Raw genomic sequence first — 26,488 nt, forward strand, 5'->3', positions numbered from 1 at the left:
GAGCATGAGGAAATGCATTGTATTTAACTTTTTTTATAGTGTAATTGTGGTGTTTTGTACCTTGAAACAGCTCCCTGTATGGTGCAATTGGTCACCACTGTACACCACAACCACGATAATCAACATATTTTACATTTTGAATCAATCCCAATCAGTTATTAGCATTATTATTGTTATTATTTGTAAGTATTGTGCACCTGGACTTAACAATTAAGAACTGCACTACTGCCATCTTGTGGATATTACTAACTATAACATTTCATTGACTTCCTGATTTACAAAACAATGGGATATTTTTTGGACAACTAACTTTTGTTTTATTAATTTTATTACAATACATAGCACCATGTTTTGATATAATTTTTCAGTGCCAAAAAAATCCCAGCATGCATCCATAAAAACAGTTTCCAATCTGTTCCTTATTTTTTGGACAAGAATTTCATTCTGTTCCCTAGAAAAAAGGAGATAAAGCAAATAGGATTCAGATAAGTTGGCCACAGCATCAATCCAGCAAATAAAATGTTGTATATCATCACCTAGGCCTTTGAGAAACCTGTTAATCCTCCTGTGTTCACTCTCATGGATGGTGTCTAGATACTCGTGCACCCTCACTTCAAAAAGCCCTGAGGACACAATAATAGCATCAGTGAAGCTCCACATCTTGAAGGTAAACATTTAAAATTATACTGAGGTGTAACCTTTGTATGTGTTGTCTTATATTACAGTCAGTACAGAATTTACCTCGGAGATTGGGTCCCTGGACCTCCCTCTCCTGTATGAAGTATCCAAACATCTGCGTCTCTATGAAGATCTCCAGAAAACGCCTCACCGTCTTTGAGGGCACAGCCTTCCGGAAGGCCTCCCGCTGGAAGGAGAAAGGGACGGGGGACCTTCGGAATGGGGAGGCAGAGGAGATGTCCTCAAAGAAGAAGAGAGGATAGTGGCCTACCAGCTCCACGAAGAAGCGCACAAAGGCCTCGGACACAACAGTGCTGAGGTGATCTACACAGGAGATAAGATTTAGCATGGCTAATGTTGGAGCTTATTAATGCTGAAGTCCTAAACCTGCAGTCACACTAGAGGTAGAATGCCGTCGGAATGAAAATTTGTTGTTTATTCCTGGATATTCCGAGTGAATTCTAAAAATTCTGACTGCATTGTTTGGTTCAAGTTTGAAAAAAACACAAGTGCTCAAGAAGATTGCTGAAACGTCACTCACCATTGATGTGTCGTTAATTCACATGGAGTCAAATATACATTCATTCATTTTCTACCGCTTATCCTCACAAGGGTCACACGGGGTGCTGGAGCCTATCCCAGCTGTCTTTGGGCGAGAGGTGGGGTACACCCTGGACTGGTGGCCAGCCAATCAGGGCACATATAATCAAACAACCATTCACACTCACATTCATACCTATGGACAATTTGGAGTGGCCAATTAACCTCCCGCCGAGGGTGGGATTGAACTCGGGTCTCCTAGCTGTGAGGTCTGCACGCTAACCACTTGACTACCGTGCAGCCGGAGCCAAATATTCTGAATTTTAAATCTTCTGGCGCAGATTTTGAAAAGTTTTCATTCCGTCTGGTTCTGCTTGATTCATGCTTAGTGTGACATTGGCTTTACCGTTAGCAAGCTCTTGTCTCCTCTCCAGAACATTCTCCAGGGCAGCTTGGAGTTTAGAAGGCAGGATGGAGTCTTCATCTTCCAGCTGAAAAGCTGACAAATTAAAATATCGGGTCTTGATATTAAGGTTTTCGTGAACAACCTACCTGTCTTAAAAAACGATTTTTCTCCAGATCAACAACAAGAACCTGCACAGTGAAGAAATCTGAATTTAGACTGGTTTGTTTGGGTGAAGGGTCAAAGGTGATGAGTGATAACCTCCTCCAGGGGTAGCTCAGTGAGCTGCGGCAAGGAGCCGGACAGCAGGCCCACGATGAAAGGGGTTGGCGTGCACACGATGTCGAGCATGGTGGAAGGTAGTACAGGGATGTAGGTGTGCTGCCATACGAAAGGGTAGAGGAGCGCCACCACGGCATGGCAGCACTGGGACAGGGTACTGCAATAAGAGACACATTTTGTGATTTTAATTAAACAGAAAGCAAAACAACCTGAATACAGTAAGAAAGTGAAAATGGAATCAAACATCTCTTTTGTTCATTCATTCATTTTCTACCACTCATTCTCACGATTCTCATGTTCTCCCCGTGCATGCGTGGGTTTTCTCCGGGTACTCCGGTTTCCTCCCACATTCCAAAAACATGCTAGGTTATTGGCGACTCCAAATTGTCCATAGGTATGAATGTGAGTGTGAATGGTTGTTTGTCTATATGTGCCCTGTGATTGGCTAGCCACCAGTCCAGGGTGTACCCCGCCTCTCGCCCAAAGACAGCTGGGATAGGCTCCAGCACCCCCGCGACCCTCGTGAGGAAAAAGCGGTAGAAAATGAATGAATGAATAAAAGTATTCAATTTATAAAGAAGGAGTCCACCTGTGCGGAAATTCACTTATCGCTATGGTGTCCGTCCATTTTCTGGAGCCAATCCCAGCTGATTTTGACAGCTGACAATATTTGCATGTAGACCACATGCTTGTTGAAAATGAAATATGAAATTGTGCAACTTCCACAGTTGTAGACTTTTGAAAATTGTGTGTCTTTGCAGAATCAGAGAGTTCAAAAGTCATTCAAGTCTGATAGACTCATGGTCAAGTTGCTGGGAGCCTTCCCCGAACTGTGTCTGAAGCAACCAAGGATGTCATCATGATCCTGAAATTGTTCCGAACCTTAGTTTGTCAGCAGTAAAGATGACCCTGCGCTCCAGTAGCAGAGAACCAAACACCCCGAGAAGCAGCCTCAGACTCAGGCAGGAGAAAAGACACTCAAAGTCCACATGTTCCAAGTGGGAGTCGGATGGCCGGCATAGCTCCATCACCTGAAAAGCAGCTTGTGGTGAGTTCATCTTCTTCTCTTATACAAATATGACGTGAAGTCTAAGCAAAGTCACCTCAGTGCCACAGCCAGGGAGAAATGTTTTGATGGTGATGGTTCTGCCCGGAGCTGGAAACTGGGCCTCCATGATGGCTCGCATGAAGGGCTGCACCAGAGCGGGTGACAGAGCCCTGCGCCTCTCCACTTCATCCAGTACCTACAGAGCACAAGCACACAGCAGTCCCCAAGACAGTAAGTACGCCCTCTAGTGGCTGTGAGCAGCATAAGGGATGAATAAATGCATAAATGTCAATTGTAAATTATAAATGATATGTATATAATTAGCTTAATTTATATTGTTTACCTTAGAGAACAGGTTAAAACAGCCAAGACAACTAACAATGCAGTAGACCTCTGGAAGACGTTTTCCTTTTCCACTAGGCTGAAAAAAATTGTGAAAAAACACAATATATAAACTATATTTTAATATAGATGCCAACCACTATTTTATATTATTATACATGATGAAAATGTGATTTTTTTTTAGGTTGATAACATAGAGAAAACCAGTCAAAAGTACTTTTAATGACATCCAATACAAGAGTTTCTTCATGTTTATGATAATAATGCTCATTTTAGTCACTTTTTCAACCAAGAGTAAAATATTAGACATGATAGTCTATTATTAGGCCTTCAAGAGAGCTTGCATTCCCTAAACTAGTCCATATAAACTCACACAAATACACACATACAGTCTATGCACACTTTCCCAGACTCACACACTTCCTGTTTTCCCACAGGCATATCAAATTTTTTTTTTTTTTTTACACACGGGGTTATTTATTCAGCCGTCATGGCGGTATTTGGCCACTTCCTGTTCCCTGTTCAGCGGCAGCCAGCTTATATTTATTTGAGCACTTTTTTTTTGTTGTTTACCAGTAATCGTCTGCAGTATCCAAAGCGCCTGCTCCCATCCTCCCCAGTCAATACAAAGGAGAACATCTCACTAGGAAGGGATACATTTAATACACAAACATACATTAGTAAAAACATTTACATTTACTGTATAGATTAATTTTCTTGTTGCTCACTGTTTGTGAATATTGTTATTATTGAATAGATAATGGATAATATGTTGTGATGGGGCCTCACCTTGGATAGCTCTCCACCGGCTCCCAGTCTTTAGCATCTGGGAAGCAAAATCTGGGAATAATCCTTAGCTGATCTTCCGTCTCCTTTATGAATTTGAAATTTCGCTCCAGCTGCAACGCACACAAAAAGTCCCTATAAAATGTATGGCTGTCAATTGATTTAAAATTTTAATCAAATTAATCACCATTAATTCATCATAATTAATCACCATTTGCAACGATGTGTGAAATATGCCCATTTTTACTGTGTTTTGTATAGAGAAAGATAAAATATATATGTATTTCGCCCAAGGTCAGCTGGGATAGGCTCCAGCACAACCCTGGTGAGGATTGAGCGGCATCGACAATGAATAAATTAATATGTTTTCTGAGATTTTGGGCACACTTTCATTGATTCAGTTTCTTCCGCTTATCCTCACGAGGGTCGCGGGGGTGCTGGAGCCTATCCCAGCTGTCTTCTGGTGAGAGGCGGTGTACACTCTGGACTGGTTGCCAGCCAATCACAGGGCATTCACACTCACATTCATACACATGGACAATTTGGAGTCTGCAATTAGAAAACATGCACCCTCCACACAGAGGGTGGCATTGAACTTGGGTCTCCTCGCTGTGAGGCCTGTGCGCTAACGACTTGTCCACCGTTGGAATGAAGCTGCTGTTCTAACGCTATAGGCCTCTATTTTCCAACGTAGACATTTGGCTTGACAAGAACATTAATTACGTTAAATTATCAATCCAGTCTCTAAATTAGTTACCGCCGTTCATGTGCTAATTTTAGAGCAAACCTTTTCTAACCTTTGGAGGGAATTGCTGCGTGACCTCCGGCACATAATGTCCGCCTGCTTTTGACCTCTGGAGTGACACAACCAGGAAGAACTCGAAGAGCTGGCGATGCCAAAGCAAGCCGCTCCTGGTTTTGGTACTGTTGCACTCGACCTCAGTGCAGCCCGGCCGGCTCAGTATGGACTGGACTGAGACCAGACGCTGGCGATGGGCTGCATGAGAATGTGTAGTCCATTGAGGAGGACAACTTCATTGAAAAGACCTTAAAACTTTACCTTTGGCTCGCTCTTCAAATTCACTCTCAGAGTCACTGTTTTCATCGGTTACTGCAAACAAAATAGTCAAAAAGTAAAAATAAGAACATGAAGGAATATATCCAAAGGTCACCTCTCCCTGAGCTGGTCTCAGCATACTGATAAATCCTCCTGAGATGTTTCTTCCCAATCCGAGCCTCAAAGATGTTGTTTATCCTCAGGATCACCTGAGAAAAGACAAAAATCAAAGCTCCAAACACATACTGAGTTCATTCATTCATTCATTCATTCATTTTCTACTGCTTTTTCCTCACAAGGGTCGCGTGGGGTGCTGGAGCCTATCCCAGCTGTCTTCGGAGGAGTACACCCTGGACTGGTGGCCAGCCAATCACAGGGCAAATATAGACAAACAACCATTCACACTCACATTCATTCAGCCAATTAACCTAGCATGTTTTTGGAATGTGGGAGGAGTACCTGGAGAAAACCCACGCATGCACGGGGAGAACAAAACTCAACTCTGAACCTCTGATGTCACTTCCTCTCCTCCACACATCTGTCCGCCCAAGGAGTTCCCCAAGGAAACATGAGCAGGACTTGTATTTATTCATTCATTCATTTTCTACCGCTTATCCTATCACGGGGGTGCTGGAGCCTATCCCAGCTGTCTTCGGGCGAGAGGTGGGGTACACCCTGGACTGGTCGCCAGCCAATCACAGGGCACACATAGACAAACAACCATTCACACTCACATTCATACCTATGGACCATTTGGAGTGGCCAATTAACCTAGCATGTTTTTGGAATGTGGGAGGAAACCGGAGTACCCAGAGAAAACCCACACATGCACAGGGAGAACATGCAAACTCCACACAGAGATAGCCGAGGGTGGAATTGAATCCTGGTCACCTAGCTGTGAGGTCTGCACGCTAACCACTTGCTCACCGTGCCGCCCACATACTGAGTTAAAATGCAAAAAAAAAAAAACATACAGTACCGTAGGTATCCTTCGACACGTACGACTGGACATCTCCCCGGTCAGCCAGGGTCCAGGTTCAGTCGGAGTAGACGGGGGGCTGAGCTGGATCGGAGATGAAACCCCACCACTGCCATGGCTTTGCTGGCTAGCTCTACACAGGTCCAGCAACTTGAAACTCCGATCTGAATTCTTCCTAAAAAAGCCTGGTCTTGAAACCTGAGAAAATGAATATAAATCAGATTTGGGTCCGTTTATATAAGAGTGAATGGGTAGGGATGGAACCTTGCTTGTGTCTGCACCAGGCGACGACGGCAAAGACTGCTGGGAACACTGACTCTCCAACTCAATGTCTTCGTATGGGTTCTCTTTGAATGCATCTGCAACAATAACATCTTAACACACTTAACAGGGGGCAGCATGTATGGTTAGTAGCCCTTGGCTAGTTTTTACCCAGGATGTCTTCATAGTGATGCTCCAGAGTCCGCAAGGAACTATTCGAACCTGGAATGTCCTCACATTCAAGTGGTTTCCTGTCAAAGTCAAAATTATTCTTTTTGACTGTGTTTATTATAAATATATCAGATTTTAGTTTCTTTTACTTGTCGTTAAGAACAGGTGGATGTCTTGAGGATGTTTTGGGCAGTGGAGGTAGGTTCCTCTGCCCTCTAGTGACTGGATGCTGGAAGGTGCGCTCCGGTTTCGGGACTGGGTTAACAGGAGCCTTTCCCGAAGATTCCATTAGGTCTTTTCTCTTTGCTTGCTTGTCTTTGCTCGGTGTGCTGAAATAGTTTCCAAGTTCTGGAGGAGTTTTACCATGATCCATGGCGTCCAGCTTTTTAAAAAGAGTGAAGACCGCTCTCTTTTCGTCGTTGTCATTTGGCGGACAAGGCCTTAAATCCTTGAGCTTCACCACATTTTCTTTCAGTTCTTCACTGACTGCAGTCTTAATTTCTAATCGCTGTCTGTCTCCACATTTCCTTATGTTATTTTTAACCACTCCGCCGCCATTTTCCATATGGTCCTCACTCTGCTTATCCATCTTCTTTGAGGGTTCCTTTGCCTCCCAAAGAGAAATCTTGTCCTTAATGTTGCTTCTGGTGGATGTGGAGAGCTTGTCATTGCTGCAAGAGTCACAGGTCAGCCTCCTGTGAGCCATCCGAAGGCGTGCTTTTTATCTTCTTTTCTCAGCGTCTCTGACAGGGGTCTCAAACTCAATTTACCTGGGGGCCACTGGAGCTAGGGTCTGGGCAAGGCTGGGCCGCATCAGGTTCCCCCCCCCAAAAAAAACGCATTTATTAAAAACAGAAAAATATACAAACTTTTTCAGCGCTTTGGTTCCGATTTTCTACAAGAAAAGCTCTGATAAAACATTCCACTGTTCTCAAACATCTTAATTTTAATTTTTCTGCGCAAAATAAGATGAAAAATAAATAAACAAATCAAGAATAAAGAAAATCAATCAATCAGTAAAAAATAAATATAATAATAATAATAATAATAATAAAACGGCAAATAATAAAAACTTAAGAAACCACATATAGTTGGTGGGTAGACAAATTATTTTTTTCTGATTAAAATTAACAAAGCATTATTAGAGCCCTGTAGACATGACAAAACACGACTATAATCACATTTATACTCTTTTTATTTACAACATATTACGCAACTGCAGGGTCTTGAGACACATGCTAACTCGCAAACTAGAGAGCTAGCGACCAAAACGGTAGCCTTCAAGTTATTTCCTTTAAACTTAAATAACCAAAAACTTACCACTTCCACACGGATAGGGAGGATAACTATTAACAGTTATTTAACCTTTGACATGAACATTAATCAAACGTAATATTTTTTTCTGGGTACATGATACCATACAGCATCCATATCAAACTTGCGCGGGCCACACTAACATTAAACTTTCATATCAAGGCGGGGGCCTCAAACTAGTGTCCTGCAGGCCACGTGTTTGAGACCCCTGGTGAGGATACCACTGTTAAAGAAACCATTTCATCACAACAATATGGACCTCTGCCAAGATAGATTCCAATGACTTTTTAAAAAACATTTTGTATTCCTTATCAAAAGGTGATTATGTGTCACCAAAATTTAAAGGGACAGGCATCGAAGTCGTCAAAAAATGCAAAACAAAATAAAAAAAATATGCATTTTTGCTATGTTATACATCATCCTGAACTCCCACTGACTTCACGTCATTGTCTTTTTTTGGCTGCAGTGGGAAAACTCATCCAGAGAGGCCTGTGAACTCAAAATGGTCTTCTCATCGGCCTGGCAAAATAAACACGTAGTTGGATCGCGGCCCATTTCATCAAACTTCTTTAATAAATAAACCAGAGGAATTGGGAACGATTAATTACATGGAAAGACATATTCCTGCATGGATGTGGATGACCGCAAGGCAACTGTGGGTTTCATTTCATCAAGCATTGATCAGTAATTGAGGTATTTATTGTTGTTAATATAAAAAATATCATTTTGAATGCTGTCCTGTTGACACGAGTAGTTGAATGTGAAATTAATTTTACATTTATTTATGGGCCAGCTGGGTCCACTTAAAAGAATAACATTGGATCATTCGCTTGTATTTTACACAAGACATATTATTTTTCTTTCTGTATAATTTTAAAGGCTACTTTTCCACCATTACAGTTCATACACTATTATTTTAGTGTCAACCCATGATGATATTTTTTGTCAAAGCCAACAAAAGTTGGACAGCAAGTTCAATGCACTATTCACGCCAAACAATTTCTAATGAAAGCTGCTATTGGTGACTTACCCCCTGCTGTAGCACTCCTTCCATGGCTTTGTGTGGGAAAAGATGGTATAACGGTCTTTTCAAGAAATGTATTATAAATTCCAAACAGTGTCTGCCGGGGCATGGGGTATTATATATATATCCTGATTTTTGTTTTGTCATTATAACTAACTGCTTCCCCCGCCTCTTTATACTTTCATTCACTCTCTCTCTTTCGACACACTCCCCCTCCCGCTCTCGTTCTCTCTCGCTCAGTGGCACATTTCACTTATAATATTCATATAATTCATGAATGTTGGAATTAAATTGCAACACATATGAAAAAAATTAAAAAGGACACACTAATGAAGCAAAAAGTAGTCATGTTTACTTTTTAATTCTACTCCCGGGCTGTAGGGGGCAGAAGCGCCAAGTTGCCACGCAGTGACGTCACAGATGATGGCACACTCAGTTCACAGATGTTCGTCGCCAAGCAGACTGCTAGCTTGAAAAACTCTTATCTGATCAGGAAGGTAAGAGCTGGGGTTTTTTTCTTGAGATTTTTTAAAAATATAAATCCAAAACTGCGATGTATTTATTTGCTGTCATGAGTGTTGTTGTGATTTTCAAGCAGAGAGATGGTAGTGTAAATAGAGGCTCTGTCACCACCAACGTTGTTTTTTTTGGTCGCACTTCCATACAAACTTGATGTTGGAGACGTGTAAACGAGTTCTCGCAGCAAAAATAATTACTAAATACCGAATGAAATATGATATCGATTAAAAAAAACAATTTATTTAAATAATTTGATTAAATACCGAGACTCGTGATCGGTGAGTGCGGCGTTCAATGGCAACGCTGCAATTCATCTACATTTTGAGTTCCCTTTTCAACAAAAAAAACCCTTTTCCCTTTTCCATTTGCTTTCACTTTCTGTAGCCATAGATACGATGGAATAGAAGGAGGAACACAAAATAAATACGTGTATAAATATTACTGTACTACTATATTAGTTTTCTATGAGGGCTGCTTTCAATGGCTAAATTGCCATAAGTGATGCGACATGGAAGCATGTTCCATTGCTTTCACTTTCTCTAGAGACAGCCTACACTGCATAAAAAGACCGAAGCCACAATAACAACACATCTAGAAGAAAATGACCCATTGAGCAACACCAGGATTTTAACCCTGACTTTCTTCTTTTCAGGCACTTTATTGTTTCCAACCTGTGATGTGTTTGTCCCACCTGGCACTAGCGGGAGATTTTAGCTGAACTCCCTTCCTGTCCTTTTTGCTGTTGCCCACCTCCTCCTCCTCCTCCTCCTCCTCATCCCTCCGGTCGTCCCTGTGATGCCTCCCTCGTGCTGTGGCTGCCTGTCACAGTACACCCATCATCACCTGGTCACCTTCCTCCTCACCTTCTTTAGGTAATTTATGCTGCTTTATTTCCCCAAAGCTTTGTCTCGTGTGTGTGTGTGTTTGGAAAGGGAAATATGGCTGCCGAGTGAGACACAGCCTAGTCTAGTGACAAACTGTGAATGGATGTAAGCTATTCATGTGGGTCAAAGGTCCATGGAGCAACACAGGGCAGACGTTGTCAAGATAGTGTGAACTGAGTACGTTGATTTCCAATAGTAGGAAAAATCACGTTAAGCTGGAGGCTTTAAAATCGGAAATCGGAAATCATCACCTCTGCCTTTTTTTAATTTCTTTTAGGCTGACTTGTGTGTTTAAAGACGATTAAACTTCTCCCTTTTTTCCCCCCAGCTATGTGTTCCTGCATGCCTCCAGGAAGACGTTCAGCAATGTGAAAGTCAGCATCTCTGCCCAGTGGACGCCTTCTCCTCAGAATGGCAGCGCTCCAGCTTTCTCCCCTAGTGAGGTAAATATAACATGATAGGATGCTGGGAAATGTCTGCAAACATGTCTGGCTGGATAAACTGAAATGTAAACGCATGCAAATGCATTTTTGGCTCAGACATGGGAGAGTAATCGCCTGTTTGAGACTGAAGAGCAGGCCACCCTCTTCCTGGGAGTGCTGGACTCCATTTTCCTCTTCTCCTATGCCGTGGTGAGTTCAATTTTAAAAGATATGTGTAATGTACTGTATTAAAACCTGCAAACTAATACGCATAATTACTATATTAACCTGCAAATCCTTGGAGTTAAGATGCTACTTTTAAAATATTGGCAAAAACGTGTCTTGAAAAAGAGGAGTGGCTTAAATTTAGAGATGTCTTCTGTTGAGGTCAATATGGTAGCGTGGTATGGTAGCCAATAAAGTAAATATAGTATAGTATACTAAATATATATACGTATATTGCATAAGTTCTATTTGTTGTCTTCCCCGCAGGGTTTGTATCTCAGCGGCGTGATTGGCGACAGAGTCAACCTGCGCTACGTGCTCTGCTTCGGCCTGTGCGGCTCTGCTGCCGTGGTGAGCGCACACATCCTGCACATTGCACTCTTATAGCCACACTTTTATTAGCATCGAACTGTAAATCATCCGTGGTATCATTTTACTGCGCTGTATTTTTATCTCGACCCCATCCAGTGTTCATTTCTATTATCTGTGTCAATGCTGGGACGGAATAGGGCGTTCCCCCAACTGTTGGGTCATAATTGGAAACATGAACTTGTCCAGAAATGTTTTGGTAAAGTGTGCAATGAAGATTTAGAGCAAACTAAAGGACCTCATTCAACCCCGTCTTTGACATTGCGAGAACTGCCTTTGAGTTTTTAAATGGTGAAAATCGGTCAGGTCGTCACTAGCCACGTTTACATGGACACAAATATTCCAATTCCATTCAGGTTATTTGCTCAAACGGAAAGAATGTAACCTTTGTATACACCTCATTCCGAAAGAAAAGTGCCAATCCGAATGAATATATAATCGGATTCATAGGGGTGGAATATTCCTTTCCCCAATCTGATTGAGGTATCTTGTACCCGCTCAAACGGAAAGTTGTCAGGGTGCGTTCTTCTTCATCGTGTTTTTCTTCTTCTGTTGTTTATTGGCGGTTGGCAAGCAGCTTAAGTGTGCATTAGCGCCATCTGTGGAACAGAATCTAAACCCTTCTATACGCCATTCACAAGTCCAGTTTTATTAAAAAAAGAACAGCTTAATTATAAAATATTAGCAAGATTGAACTTTATCTTTTCTTGTTCTTTGGTGCGTTCTTTCAGCGAATGCTGAGGTATGATGTAACACGCAGCTCGAGACGTTCTTTTCTTTTTTTAAAAATGGAGGCGAGCAATCGGCACTGGACTGCTGCGGAAAGTTTGTTTGTTATTCTAATTAAATTTCAAGACTGGACAGACGAAAAACTGGCAATACGGAGTTATTCCAACAAGTGAAAGAAAAACTTAAGGAAGTCGGTATCACGTGATGTTGGTGTTTACGCTTTACTGCGCATGCCCCTTTGACTATTCTGGTTAATTATAGCGGCACATGTAGACGATTGGAATATTCCTTTCCATGTATACCATTGCTTTCGGAAAGGTTATTCGGAAAGATTCCATTCGGAAAGAGAAAAACTCCTCATGTAAACGTGGCTATTGTGTGGTCATGTTATGGTTATATGTAAAAACCAGCTTTCTCAAAGTGCACAAAAACATTTGTTTCGGGATTGGGCACATTATTTAGTGTGTAAAAGCTACACACCTTCAAACTTGGGTATACAGTTTAGTAGCAGCTGTTAAATGTAAATAGAGCTAAATATTGTCTCTTGAGTAAAAAGGCATCATGCCTTTGGCTAAATAATGACACTGAATAAGTCACTTCATGTCATTGTTTACATTTCTTGTCACGAGGAAGGCCATGAGCAAAAGCGTTTTGTATATTTGGGTAAGTGTAGACATGCTCACTGACTCCGTCCCACGCTTCATGACACACTCTTCATAGTCAGCTCTGTGTTTGCGCTTCGGATTGTTAGACAAATTTGTTGTGTTCCGACCCTTTGCATATTATGGTCTCTTGCTCCCCATCTGCTATATCGAAACCAAACCACTTCCATATTAGATCTGATCTATCGAAACCAAACCACTTCCATATTACTGCGGTCCCGCCCCATTTAACAAATTCTTCATCTTCAGTCTTCGCTTCGCCTTTGCCTTCAGCAATGCTCACTCGCCCTCTTTTGCCACCGCTGCACCATGTTGTGGTAGACGGGAGGCACCAACGCATCAATTCAGTGCGCCATTGCACATTTGAATTGCACATTTGAATTGCACATTTGAATGATCTCACAACAGGTGCTATAATAATAACTCATCCTCATAATTAAAAAAAAGACCGAAGCCATCATAATAATATGTCACGAATACAATAATAATGTCACTTCCTGTCCACATGTTTTGAAGATATTTATTGAAACACACACAAGTACAAGTTTTTTTATATCTTAATTTGTTTATTTTCTGTGATTATATATACTATGTTGGCTGATGTGGGTGTAAATTTGACTATAGGGGTGTTATGCCATGCTAGAGGGCTCTAATAATAGTAACAACCATATGTAGAACATTGTAAGCAAGCAAATATTTTATTTATAAATAATAACCCGCTTTTTACAAAGTTATATGGATTCTTTTGTTCATTGTGTGCACTGCGGAATGCTGTCTCTCTGCAGGATTTTGCATTTGGCACGCTGACAGAGTGGTTCCACCTTTACAACATCTACCTCTACTGTAGCCTGTGGGTCCTCAATGGACTGCTGCAGTCCACCGTCTGGCCCTGCGTGGTCGCCGTCATGGCCAACTGGTTCGGCAAGACAGGGTATGTGTGCATGTGTGTGTGTATGTATGTGTATGTGTGTATATGGGTTTTTATCACACACTGCATCCAGTGGCACATCCACACACATGCACAAAGACATCCATTCATTGCCACTTGAACATAGATGCCATTGAGGCTTAGCAACCGGATTTGCCGGTGTAAATGTATTCGTTTGTTTAGAAAGGGTGGTGTTAAATAATGTTAAACATGTTAGACGACACTTAAGATGTGATATTGTCCAGGCGCGGGTTTGTGTTTGGCATGTGGAGCGCCTGCGCCTCGGTAGGCAACATCCTGGGCGCCTACTTGGCATCCACCATGCTCAAGTACGGCTATGAGGTGAGGCAAGTACGATGTCGTGTTTTCATCACTCTGGCTAAATACTGTGTGTGTATGCTCCTTTGCCAGTATGCCTTCCTGGTGACCTCAGTGGTGCAGTTCTCGGGCGGGGTGGTGGTCTTCTTCGGCCTGCTGACCTCGCCGAAAGAAGTTGGTAAGACACATTGGGGAGAAAAAATGGCAAACTTCAATAAAGTAAAGTAAAGTTAAATTAAATTAATTACATTAAAATACATTAAATTACATTAAAATAAATTACATTAAAATAAATTACATTAAAATAAAATGAAATGAAATTAAATGAAATGAAATTAAATGAAATGAAATAAATTAAAATAAAATAAATTAAAATAGATTTAAAAAATAAATAAATGAAAAATAAACAAATAAAAATAAATAAATAAAATAAAAAATATAAAATAAAATAAAAAATTCAATTCAATTATTGAATTTCAAGCACAGTGCTTGAAACTGAGCTTGTTCAAAGGCTTCTCACTTTACCTGATAAAGTAAATTGGTAATTTTCAGTATTATATGAATTACTATGTAGTTTACCACAAAAACTATACAAATTGTATATTTTAAAGGCTGTATGAAACGTGTTTGTCAGGTCTGAGTATGGAGTGTGAGACTGGACTCAGCCCAGTTGAGACCGACACCCACAGGCCTCTGATGAGCGATGATGAAGAAGAAGAAGAAGAGGAGGAGGATGTGTACGAGTGCCACCACACGATTCAACAGCAGGATGAACCCCACGAAGAGCCGAGAGCTGTGGGTTTCCTCCAGGCTTTCTGTCTGCCCGGAGTCCTTCCGGTGAGCTTCCAGCATTGCCCTGACGGAACGATCTTCTCACCGAGTGTTAACCTGTTTGCGTGTGCTCGCCAGTACTCGCTGGCATTCGCGTGTCTGAAGATGGTGAACTACTCCTTCTTCTTCTGGCTTCCGTTCTACCTGAGCAACAACTACGGCTGGAGGGAGGCCGAGGCTGACCGTCTGTCCATGTGGTATGACGTTGGAGGCATCATCGGTGAGTTTGATTGACCAGAATCATTAATTAATTAATTCATTTTCTACCGCTTATCTTCACGAGGGTCGCGGGGGTGCTGGAGCCTATCCCCAAATATGGAGTGATTCAGAACTAGACAGGAGTGGAGGATAAGTGGTATAAACCATTTGTTTGACACGTTTTACAATAACAAAATAGCTGTTTTGTGGTGTTCACCAAGGTGGTGTCTTTAGCCCCCTTAGGTTCTCTGCATTCATTCATTGATTAATTTTCAACCGCTTATCCTCACGAGGGTCGCGGGGGTGCTGGAGCCTATCCCCAAATATGGAGAAGTGATTCAGAACTAGACAGGAGTGGAGGATAAGTGGTATAAATCATTTGTTTGACACATTTTGTTTTGTGGTGTTCATCAAGGTGGTGTCTTTAGCCCCCTTGAGCATTCATTCATTCATTTTCTACCGCTTATCCTCACAAGGTTTGCGGGGGTGCTGGAGCCTATCCCAGCTGTCTTCGGGAGAGAGGCGGGGTACACCCTGGACTGGTGGCCAGCCAATCACAGGGCACATATAGACAAACAACCATTCACACTCACATTCATACCTACGGACAATTTGGAATCGCTAATTAACCTAGCATGTTTTGGGCGAGAACACACAGAGTTGCGTGAGGTAGGAATTGAACTCGGGTCTCCTAGCTGTGAGGGCTGTACGCTAACCACTCACCGCCCTGCAGCCCTGACCAGAATCAAACCAGACAAACTCAAACCCACACCTTTTTTCAAGCGGGTTGATGTCATGGCTGCATCTCTACAGGTCATTGTTGTGTGTGAGTGACAGAAAGAAAAGCTCAGACTCTATATAGAATTTAGTTTCCAGACCCGAGAAAAATCATATCTAACTTTTTGCTGTTTCTTTGCCAGGCGGAACCGTTCAAGGTCTGATATCGGACTTCATGGGAAAGCGATCCCCAGTGTTGGCGTTAAGTCTGATGCTCGCCATGGCCTGTCTGGTGGGCTACAGCCGTGAGTGGTCACTGGAATGACACACACCACAGCACGTAGTACACCTTCATTGACGCACGCCTCTACAGATTCACCAAATGACAAGGCCACCAACGGGGCCCTGCTGGCCATCACTGGCTTCTTCATCGGCGGTCCATCCAACATGATTGGCTCGGCCATATCTGCTGATCTGGGAAGACAGGACGCCGTCCGAGGCAGTCGAGAAGCTCTGGCTACAGTCACTGGAATTGTGGACGGAACAGGAAGTATAGGAGCTGCTGTTGGACAAGTATGTTGTCATATTTCACGTGTGAAGTTATGAACACAAACTAACCGATGTTTTCTTCTAGTACTTGGTGTCCCTCATTGAGAGCAAGCTGGGCTGGGTATCGGTCTTCTACTTCTTTGTCATCATGGTAAGCATACAACTAGGGATGCTCCAATCAGGGTTTGATGCTGCTGATTCTGATCAAGAATGAGTGACATCGACTGATACCGATAATAATGGACGGCACATTGGTTTGAAAAATTGGCAGAGGGGTTGTCTATATGTCTATCTATATTTGTGGTCATCAAACAGAATGACGTACCAACACCCCACATCCACAACAAGTTAACGTGTCACAGAAATCAGCTACTATTACAGCGTGGGTGATAAACAATAACTAAGCGGTAATTGTAACGCACTGCTTTAAAATGTTATTTAGAAGTGCCCGCAAGGCATGCTGGGTAATCCAACAGCAATATGAATGATGCACGATATTGGTACAACACGTGTGTGTTGTTTGGATCGCCTATTTATACAAGCTACAGAGTGCAAGTGGCTATTTCCTGTGCGAATAGCAACTCGTGTGGCTGGCTCCCACTTCAATTTTATAGGTTCCGTCTCAGGAATTTGGCTTGATGTAGCCTGCGGGCCACAGTTTGCCCACCCCTGCATTAGAGGATAGCTCTAGAGCAGGGGTGGGCAAATATTTTGACTCGTGGGCCTCATTGAGATAACAAAGTTGTCGGGGGGGGGCAGAACATATATTCAACACACACACTATTTTATGCTTATAGTTTTCCTTAAATTATTTGTATAATTTATGTGTAAAAGTGTTATACTATCAGCTGTATGTTCTTGTGTCCCTTTTTTCAGGAGAATTTTAAACATCAGACCACATCAAACGATGTAATTTAATTTTGCAGTTAATAATAATCATAATAATAACATAACAATAATAACAATAATAATATTATAATAAAATAATAATAATAGTAATAAGAAAATGAAAAATAATAATACGAATAATAATAATGCCACTCCAAATTGTCCATAGGTATGAATGTGTGTAGTGAAGTGTGAATGGTTGTTTGTCTATATGTGCCCTGTGATTGGCTGGCGACCAGTCCAGGGTGTACCTCGCCTCTCGCCCAAAGACAGCTGGGATAGGCTCCAGCACCCCCCACGACCCTTGTGAGGGTAGAAAATGAATGAATGAATAATAATAATAATAATACATTTTATTTGTATTGCGCTTTTCATAATACTCAAAAACGCTTTACAGAAAAAAATGGAGTTGAATAAAAGCAAGCAACATTCATTTGTTTATTCACAGCTAAAACATGAGTAAAAGCGGGGCACAGCTGTCAGGTATAAAAAGTAAGACATTAAAAACAGATTTAAAGAGGTACGTTTTTAGTTGTTTTTTTGAAACTGGGAAGGTCGCGGCAAGCACGGAGCGAATGGGGCAAAGAATTCCAGAGGGTGGGGGCAGCGATGGAGAAGGCTCTGTCACCCCAGGTTCGGTGCTTGGTCTTACAGGGGAGTGCCAGGAGGTTGGAGTTTGTTGTTCTTTTTACTAAAAAAGACATCCGACTTGCAAGTCATGTTGCTAGTTTGTATGTTTAAAAGTTGAAATACTTGGAAAGCAACTGGCGGGCCGGATTCAAACGCTTGGTGGGCTGCATGTGCCCCGGGCCACAGTTTGCCCACCCCTACATTAGAGGTTGGTTTGCGAGCGCTCACATGAACATGCATGTTTTTGACATTACAGACAGGGGGCAGCATTCTCTTCATCGCTCCCATGATCCTGAAGGAGGTGCGCGCCGTGTGGAGAGAGCGGCAAGCGCTGCGCCATCAGCTGTGAGACAATCAGCTGTTTTTTTTTATGTCCTCTGTGACAACATCACATGACTACTTTTTAAAAGAAAAACACAGCTCCAATGGAGATTGGAGAAACCCACGTTTAAACCCTGTCGGCTGTTGTGGCCGTAGGACCCGGTCTGTACATATTCCAAATGGCTGTAAATCCTTAGAAATGCACTGCGGTGTAACTTAACTCTGCAATTCATAGTTGCACATGAATGAGATTGGTTATACGTGTATGTAATGCACTAGTTTAGTGGTTTAGAATCAATCATTTCACTGGATGATTGGGACCTTTTTTTACTTTTGTTTTTCCATTCTCCCCATCATTCCAACTTCCTCACATTACTTCAACACTAACGCTTTCGTCTGTAAGAGTCTTAAATCATATGTTTACTATCAATCGGCCATGAACCAGCTGTCATTAGGAGCGGTGTTGTCATAGTGGCCATCCATCATGGTTGAAGGGCTCTGTTATGCAGCCTGAAGCGACACAACTCTGGGAGAAAAAAAATGAGCCATATTTCAGGAGAATGTAGTCAAAAACACACATGGAATGTGTAATTTAATCTGCGCTTTTTAACGCATATTTTAACTTTATTTATGTGTTCATTTTCACCTGTAAATGTGTCATTTTGTTTGAAATAAATGGCAACGTCAATGTGATGTTCCATATTAACACTTTTTTTTTTTGTTTACTCCATGATGAATGGAATACATTTTATGCGGTTAAAATGACAAAATGATGACACTTTTGGAACCTACGGGTAAAAAGTGTCACGTTTTAGGGACCTTAAGGGTTAGATGGCGATTATGTAACAAAAATTGTCATCCCCTCTAGTATTGATGTAATAATATAGACGTACTGTATTAATGAGAAATTCACAAGACAAAAAGCTATAATATTATGAGAATAAAGTTGTTAATTTGCTAGAAAAATAGCCATAAATTTATGACTTTATTCTTGTAAATTTATGATCATTTTTCTTGTGAATTTTTAAAATTTCTTTAATTAAATTTTATTTAATTTAATTATTCTTGAAAAAAGTAATAGCAGTAGAATGAAGTCATTAATTTATGAGAAAAATATTTGAAAATTTACAACTGTTTGTGACATATATTTATTATGTTTTTTTCACATACATTTTTGACTTTTTTTCTTAAAATCTCCCTTTATTTCAATGTGGTCCTATTACATAATTGGTGCGGTGAAAGTGAAACAAATCATTTTTTAATTACATTTTTATTAAAGATTTATGGAGTGGACCATTTTGGGACCCAAGGGTTAAAAGTGTAACTTATGATTTTTACAGGTTAGATTATTATTGGATTTAAAATTAATCATCCCCTTCGTTGCACGGTGCATAGAATGGGAGATTTTCAAATACACCTAAAATGGTACTTCACACAAAAATATGTTTTAAAAATGTAAATGGTTAGATCTAAAATAGGTTAAAATAATTTGAAGCTTTGACAGTAATTAATTTTTATTACACTTCCTTCCACTGGGTGGTGCTGCAGCCACTTAGAAGAAAGAACACCGGCCCATATATGATTTATATCATCAATAACATTTTATTGTGAGCACACTTAATGAAATCTCTTTATCATTTCTTATACACACATGATTCTGTTTCCATACACTTGTTGCAAGGATACACAAACCAGTATTAAATTACTATAGAATTATTACAAACTGTATACAAGGATTCATATCATACATTCATGCATAATACAAAAAAAGACACTGATATAGCTGCGACAGATGGAATAGAAGAGCAAAGCTGGCATGAAAGTCATGACTTGTTCCATGTCTCAGATGTGTATATTTTTTACTTTTTAATAGATTACCATACAAAAATAGTCCTCTTGTCAACAACGTTGAAGTAGTGCAAAGATAGAAGTCTCAGACTATTAGTAATAGCAAAAAGGGATTTTCGAATTACTTCCCAACAAACAAACCATATAAACAAATCCAAATAAGTTAATATAGATTTTTTTTTGTTTTTAACAGAAATGTTTTGTCTCTCACGCACACACAAACACACAAATAAGTAGACAAAACATTGAAAAAGAATAATTGTTTGCTGAAATATACCCTTTTAGAACTGTGATAAAAATGCTGAGTTTCAAGCCGATTCTTGCAGTGACTGAGTCGGTGTGCTTGTGAAAGAGAGACTGATTGGGGGGGCAAAAAAAGGGTGGGTGGATAATAACTTAAAAAAAAAAAGCATGCTGTTTGAGGTGTTTTCCCATGAAGTTTTTATATTAGACACAAGATTGCGTCCCCCTTCCCCCACTTCCCTGGAGTCAAAGCGACTCCAAGGCGGAGTGTGTGATTTCAACAAAAGCAGTGAGGGGCCCCTCAGAATGAAAACGGGGTCCCTCGCTGACTCTTACACCAGAACAACCTCTTTCTTTACACCCCCAGTCTCTCTGTACTCATTTTAAATGCAAACAACCTGAGCTACAATACTTTAAATATTTTTTTTTATAATATTTTGTGTATTTTACTGAATTGATGAGGTAGAAGCAATGTATTCATCCAGATTATAGCTTTTTAACCCATAATAATCTGAATCATGTAGTTTTAATTTTTTTGCCCCGTAGGTCCCTCCAGTATAACTGACCATACACCACATGGACAAAAGTATTGGGAAACCACCGGGTGTCCCAATACTTTTGTCTCCTCTTTGGTGCGACTGTCTCAGTTGCAACTTTTCCAAGCGGGCGATAACACGCCTGCAACACTTCAGCGACAACATTCCCTTCCTGTGACCTGTGGGGGCTGCGTGTCACTTAGGGACAGAAAAATGCTACATTATTACAAGCATAAAGCTGGAAGGAAAAAAAAACACCAAAATATGTCTGCTCCGCTACCCAAATCCATAGAAACGATGTTAAAAAAAAAGCCTTCATGCGAATAATACATAAAGTATAGTTGCGTAATGTTTCTGAATGGCAACGGTGGAGTGTCCATAATGACTTGGAGTCTAACCTAACGCATCGATTCGCGGGCTGTGGTATCGGTACCACTGGTGGGACATAAACAAAATAAATTAAAATATTAAATATTTTCAATTCATGTTTAATTCACTTATTAGTATTTTTAGGTGGCACTAAATAAATGGAAAACAATATTTCTTTTTTTTTTTTTTACTGACGTGCAGCCATCGCTGAGCCTCCACCGTCAACCTTTAACCTAAAGCTAATCACTAGCACGCTGCCAATTTTGGACCCTGGGCGAGGTGTTGACCCCTGGCTCTTAGCGGGACGGGGGGGTGGGAGTGAGACTTATGTGTGGCGCCAGGCCAAGAATAGTCACCTCTTCTGACTTTTTAGCATAACCAAAGGGTGACCATTTGAGGTCATCACCTTGACAAATACTATCCACAGCCCTGGACTGTCAAGAGTGCACATAATAGAATTTCACAGTATAGCAAAAAAAAAGCTGAGGAAAACTGTATATAGAATATATATATATATATATATATCATATTTAGAACCGTATGTTTAGATTAAAAAGGAAACAGGTAGCTTCCTTGTGCTAAGATGCTACATATGTACAGAGGATATATGAGGTGCTCCTACTGGCGAGACATTGCCTTGTAATGTAGAAGCCTCCTCTTCTTCACCTTGAAGAAATCTGCAGACAAAAAAAGCAACGTTTGGTAAGTTGCAAGTATTTGCAAGGATTTGTTTGTTTACTAATGGTGGACCCACCTGTAATGGCGGACTGTTTGCGTTTTTGCAGCCTGTAGTACCCCCTTGTGGTCACCTCCAGACACTCGTCCCCAGATCCAGAAGAGCTACTGGACACAGGGGACCCCTCGCCTGACGACATCGAGAACCGCCTTGGAGGCTTCGCCACGTGAAACCGCACCGCCGGTCTCATCGTGCAGCTGCGGTAAAATCCCGGCACATCCTGGCACTTGAGCTCCTCCCACTGCACGTTGGAGCCCGAACCTGGAGCGTCGCTGCGGAAATCGTAGTTCCAACGCTTGTTAGCCGCCTCCACGCTCATGTGGAGGAGACGCTGGAAGTCCTGACGCAGCTGCTGGTGGTCCACAGGGCCGAAGAGGTTCCTCCGCACCGGACCCACCTTCAACGTCAGGTCCTCGATGCCGCCTCTGCTTGCAATCTCAGTAGATGTCGATGCCGCGTCCATCGCCATGTCCCTGATGAACACACGCAAGGAAAAGGTGAGAGCTCTGTTAGACCTCCATGAGGTGGGATCTGGCTTTTTATTGGTTCCGTTTTTCACCCAAGCAAACCCCCATCCATCACACCTCTATCAGCCTGCTTGGACCCATTTGCGGTTTATTACCACGGCAACAGGTCACCACACAAACACCACATAAATCTCTATTAACTAGCATCGCAGCTCACACCTGATTCTCCACCTGCTTTGGTGTCTGCAGGCCAGAGGTCACCAGGAAAGGTCAAAGGTTGCACAGAGAGACACACACACACACAGTACACTTGTGAGGAATGTTTCCTTGCATTCCCCTGCTGCTATATGACAAAATTAATTAGGGTACAAGTGTTGACTTTGCATCACGAGCTACGGCTTAACTGGGCATTTGACAGCAGGGCATCCCATAATTTTACTGTGTGACTCTTATATCACATATTTTCATTTATCATTAAACACATAAAGAGTAAACAACCTTAATATTGTGACTCATGTAGTGTGACCAAATAATAACAAATTGACAGTCAAACGTGTCTTGTAATTGTGCAGGATTCCCCCGTGAAGTGGTGTACATATAATACCACGAACAAATCACGTCCACGGGTGGACAATAGCCGCTGACTCCGCCATTGTGAGCTCACTAATTGCTTGCTGACACGGTGCATAATCCGAAATTAAATTTGCATCTAATCTAAATCATCTCAGATTAATTGAGGGGTGCGGGGTGCTCATCAGATTATTCGTCAGATTATTCATGACTCCTGTGGTGACATAATTAGGACTGTCTGTCTGACTGCGTGATAATTAACAATAAATACACGCACCAACACACCAACTGCTGCTTTATCAAATCACAATTCCAAAAAAAAGAAACGTGAATTCGAACTAAACTAATGACTTTCAGAAAGATTCAACCACTTTTAAATGTATTTGTACAAGTAATATCTAAATAAGTATAAAAAAATAAATGTTTCAATGGTTTTCTGCATTGGCAGGCTGCTGCGGGGAAAGTTGTTTGCGTCAGAAAATGAAGTGGGCGCGGTATGCAGATCAGGTTACTGCGCAGCGTTTTGCTACCTTATTTTGGAGCATTTGACCTTGTTTAAAAAAGAGATTACGGCACAACTAAAACCTTTGTTTCATGAAAATAGCACAAGAAGAAGTGGGATTTTACTACAGTGAAAGACGATGACTCATTTATTTAGAAAGAGGATGTGGGTTAATGAGATGCGACACACAAACAACCGCAACTTGTCAACGCTCTCAACGGTAAAACAGCACCTAATTGTCACAAATAAACGAACAATTTCTAAGCCTATTACTGAAATTAGTCAGAAAAAGTAACTTAATGTTGGAAAACTTACCATTAGCGTCAACAAGTTGTCAAAATTCCAGACCTTGTTGTTGCATGCAAAGTGCGCACCAGCTCAAGGAATGAGATGTGTTCGTGACAGCCTCGGACAAAACAGTGTCACGTTGACAGGTTGGAAGGTACAACCCACCTTAGCGTGTTCCCGTCCCCTTATCGCACACCACTTGTTTGTTATGGACTAGAGGAGAGGAGGGAGGGGTACTGGTTTGGTTTAGTGGTTTTGGGTCGTCCCACTAGCGAAGTCAGTCACGTGGTTCCTATCAAAACAGTCATTGTCTGACTTGGACGGTAAACATCCAGGAAAAGACCGTAACGCAACATAATGAAATTATTGTGTTAACGTGTGCATAAAAGTGTGTCTAATAATGCCTCTTACCCCGTTATGATGTTTCAAAATGGAAGCTCCGGTACGTGTTGCTCTCTTCGCTGTGTGCTGCAGTGAGCGCGACTGGAAAGTAGGTCAAAGAAACTTGGCAGTCTCCGCCATTTCCCTTCTCCCTCCAATGTGACACACATTCTCGTGTTGGGCTTGCATCACGTTTTTTTCTGGCACCCAGCCGACGTCCTCAAGTCACGTTGAACTGCAACGTGACCGCTCACAGACGACCCACTTGTTGCATATATCCCTACTATATCCCTACTATATCCACATTGTTGCCATATGAGGGGTGTACTTCACTTTCCTGGATGCCCTTTCTGCATGAAAAGTCAGCTTTTTGACCTCAACAAGTCACCCGTGTAAATTAAATCAGATTACTTTTATTGCCCAAACACAATACATTTCTATTAGTCCTAAATTGTAGCTTTATTTTCCTTTCTATAGCTATGACTCCACACTTTCTGTTACTACAAAGATAATATTTTATATTTTGCTCAATGTATTTTACATATTGCTTGTTGTGTTTTATTATTATGTAGGCGCCGTCTTCAATGTTTATTTTCCCCAGTGACATAATATAGGAGTCATCCTATAGACCTTGGAGACAACCAACGCCCTTAACGCCAGGTTTTTCCCACACACATTTTTGACTATTTTTACCACTGGGAGGGTCTGGAGTTGAAGTTTGCTTTCAAACATAATTAGCTTGCAATGTTTCTTTTAAATGAAGGCTTTTAATGAATCTTCACAGATCATGTTATTGTGTGCATGTGACAGCAGCCGCTATAGGAGTAATTATGTCACCACTACGGAATGCCTCTTAGTTGAAAAACACTGTTCACGTGGTGGGGAGGGGTCTTGCACAATGTCAAGGTAGTGTAACACTCCGGTCAGGGACCGTGTATAAAGTTCGTTTCACGACATTTCTTGAGGTTGGGTTATTTGATATAAAAATTAAAACATATTTTTAAAAAAAATGTCATATTGCCCGAAACTGCTGTAAAATATTATATTATTATATATATATACTGTAGATCCCCGCTTTTTGTGGGAGTTACGTGTCAGGACAACAAGTGAATGGTGAGTAATTGATACAATGCCCTTAACTGTCCTGCAAGGGTAACTTTGTCCTCTAATTTTGGATAAACATTTGCGATAATAGTGACTATACATTCAGCTCCTTCTCTCTTTTGTTGCCATTGTTCACTCGCTACACAATGCAGGATTAAGCCCTAAATATGCCTCACACACACATATATGCTGTATATTTACCTGTTTTTTTTACCCATAATCCGCAGATTTACAGTTCTGTGAATGTCACTGCATTTGTCCTGCTATAAACAAGTCAAACTACTTCAGCATCAACTATCCACATCAATGTTTCATGATACATTTTAGTGTTTACTTAACGCCACTGTTTTTCAATCGCTAAAAAAAAACCAAAAAGAGACACCACACACACTTTTTTAAAATTTTTATAAACACACCAAAGATCAACAGCGACACACACACCTATCATTTCAGTAGCAAAGGTACCCTTGCAGAACTATGTAAAAGATGGGGCATTTTTGCTGCATGCTTTGAATGGGCAAAAAGTAGCCCCCTCTGGTGGCCAAATATACCAATTCAAATCTTTCCATGAATGGAATGCATTAGTTTATGTTGTAATGTTTATCTGAAACATTACATGTCATATCACGTTACACGCTGATGCAAAATAGTTAGTTAGCAACGGTGACCCGATTCCTGAATAGTCCACTAATCTGCGTCTACAGGTCAATTGGTCCCTTTTGTACATATTTGAAAATGAGTCCTTATGAGACTGCAATGTTTGTGACCTGTATTTACAGTCGGCTTACTGCGCTCCATTAAAGTCCTAATCCTCTTCTTGTTGTCTTCCACGGCGTCCTGTGTGTTTTGGTGTGCCCCCACCCCCTCCACCCCCTCCACCCCATTCCTCCTCCACATCCCCTAATCCTGGGATTCATGTTATACTTTGGCGCTGTAGTACTTACCGCCATTGTCCTTCTTATGCAGACCATGCCATTGAATAAATTAGTAAAAAAACAACAGCGCCGTACGACAATGTGACTTGTGTTAAGCAAAAGAAAAGAACTTAAGCTGGTTTTGTTGCAATTCAAGTGTCCCCCAGTGGGATGAGACTTGGACGTAATGGACGTATTAGGGACGCATGGTTAGCTTAGCAGTCATTGCTAATTTAGCTCTACTACTTCTATAATCTACTATAATATCTTACCTTGCTGGTTGAAAACTATACAAGTCAGATATTATTTAAAAACAAAAATAAAAGCAACATTGTTAAAGAGGGAGTTTTGTAGAAGATGTTTAGCGTGTTATGTTAAGCTAATAGTAGTAGTTAGCGCCATTGCTATACAAGGAAGGGTTTTTTTGTCATTGTTGATATGCTTTTATTGCTCTA

General features: G+C 41.2%; 3 protein-coding genes across 6 annotated transcripts; 1 reads left to right on the forward strand and 2 right to left on the reverse strand.

Moving 5' to 3' along the window:
- Window positions 1-242: 242 nt before the first annotated feature.
- LOC131132731 (DENN domain-containing protein 2A-like) lies at window positions 243-9,008 on the reverse strand. 3 transcript variants are annotated; one of them, XM_078798782.1, is made up of 19 exons: window positions 8,892-9,008; window positions 6,697-7,350; window positions 6,548-6,627; window positions 6,116-6,474; window positions 5,252-5,345; window positions 5,140-5,190; window positions 4,877-5,076; window positions 4,083-4,192; window positions 3,867-3,936; window positions 3,295-3,372; window positions 3,007-3,147; window positions 2,786-2,934; window positions 1,883-2,060; window positions 1,771-1,812; window positions 1,625-1,709; window positions 950-1,002; window positions 742-865; window positions 537-623; window positions 244-451 (listed from the first exon to the last, which is right to left on the reverse strand). In XM_078798782.1, exons 2-19 carry the CDS (start codon window positions 7,251-7,253, stop codon window positions 420-422), a joined length of 2,490 nt encoding a protein of 829 aa, XP_078654908.1. In that variant the 5' UTR covers window positions 7,254-7,350; window positions 8,892-9,008; the 3' UTR covers window positions 244-419. The 3 variants fall into 3 exon arrangements, with proteins under 3 accessions (XP_078654900.1, XP_078654908.1, XP_078654905.1); XM_078798779.1 differs by having other exon boundaries at window positions 245-451; window positions 742-1,002; window positions 6,116-6,313; window positions 6,380-6,474; XM_078798774.1 differs by having other exon boundaries at window positions 243-451; window positions 742-1,002.
- A 275-nt stretch (window positions 9,009-9,283) lies between these two features.
- Window positions 9,284-18,768, forward strand: slc37a3 (solute carrier family 37 member 3). The gene is made up of 14 exons (XM_078798784.1): window positions 9,284-9,382; window positions 10,057-10,276; window positions 10,617-10,731; window positions 10,828-10,920; window positions 11,203-11,286; window positions 13,481-13,626; window positions 13,869-13,965; window positions 14,035-14,119; window positions 14,576-14,778; window positions 14,851-14,992; window positions 15,891-15,992; window positions 16,061-16,260; window positions 16,322-16,387; window positions 18,011-18,768. The coding sequence occupies exons 2-14, from the start codon at window positions 10,200-10,202 to the stop codon at window positions 18,101-18,103; spliced, it is 1,503 nt and encodes a 500-aa protein (XP_078654910.1). The 5' UTR covers window positions 9,284-9,382; window positions 10,057-10,199; the 3' UTR covers window positions 18,104-18,768.
- An 886-nt stretch (window positions 18,769-19,654) lies between these two features.
- On the reverse strand, window positions 19,655-24,191 carry cdkn1d (cyclin-dependent kinase inhibitor 1D). 2 transcript variants are annotated; one of them, XM_058078537.2, is made up of 3 exons: window positions 24,046-24,191; window positions 21,826-22,280; window positions 19,655-21,748 (listed from the first exon to the last, which is right to left on the reverse strand). In XM_058078537.2, the coding sequence occupies exons 2-3, from the start codon at window positions 22,274-22,276 to the stop codon at window positions 21,690-21,692; spliced, it is 510 nt and encodes a 169-aa protein (XP_057934520.2). In that variant the 5' UTR covers window positions 22,277-22,280; window positions 24,046-24,191; the 3' UTR covers window positions 19,655-21,689. The 2 variants fall into 2 exon arrangements, with proteins under 2 accessions (XP_057934520.2, XP_057934519.2); XM_058078536.2 differs by lacking the exon at window positions 24,046-24,191 and adding an exon at window positions 23,662-23,867.
- Window positions 24,192-26,488: the final 2,297 nt, after the last annotated feature.

The sequence above is a fragment of the Doryrhamphus excisus genome, linkage group LG2, assembly GCF_037039965.1.
Source record: "Doryrhamphus excisus strain RoL-2023G ecotype Guam linkage group LG2, RoL_Dexc_Guam_v1.1, whole genome shotgun sequence".
Taxonomy (NCBI): domain Eukaryota; kingdom Metazoa; phylum Chordata; class Actinopteri; order Syngnathiformes; family Syngnathidae; genus Doryrhamphus; species Doryrhamphus excisus.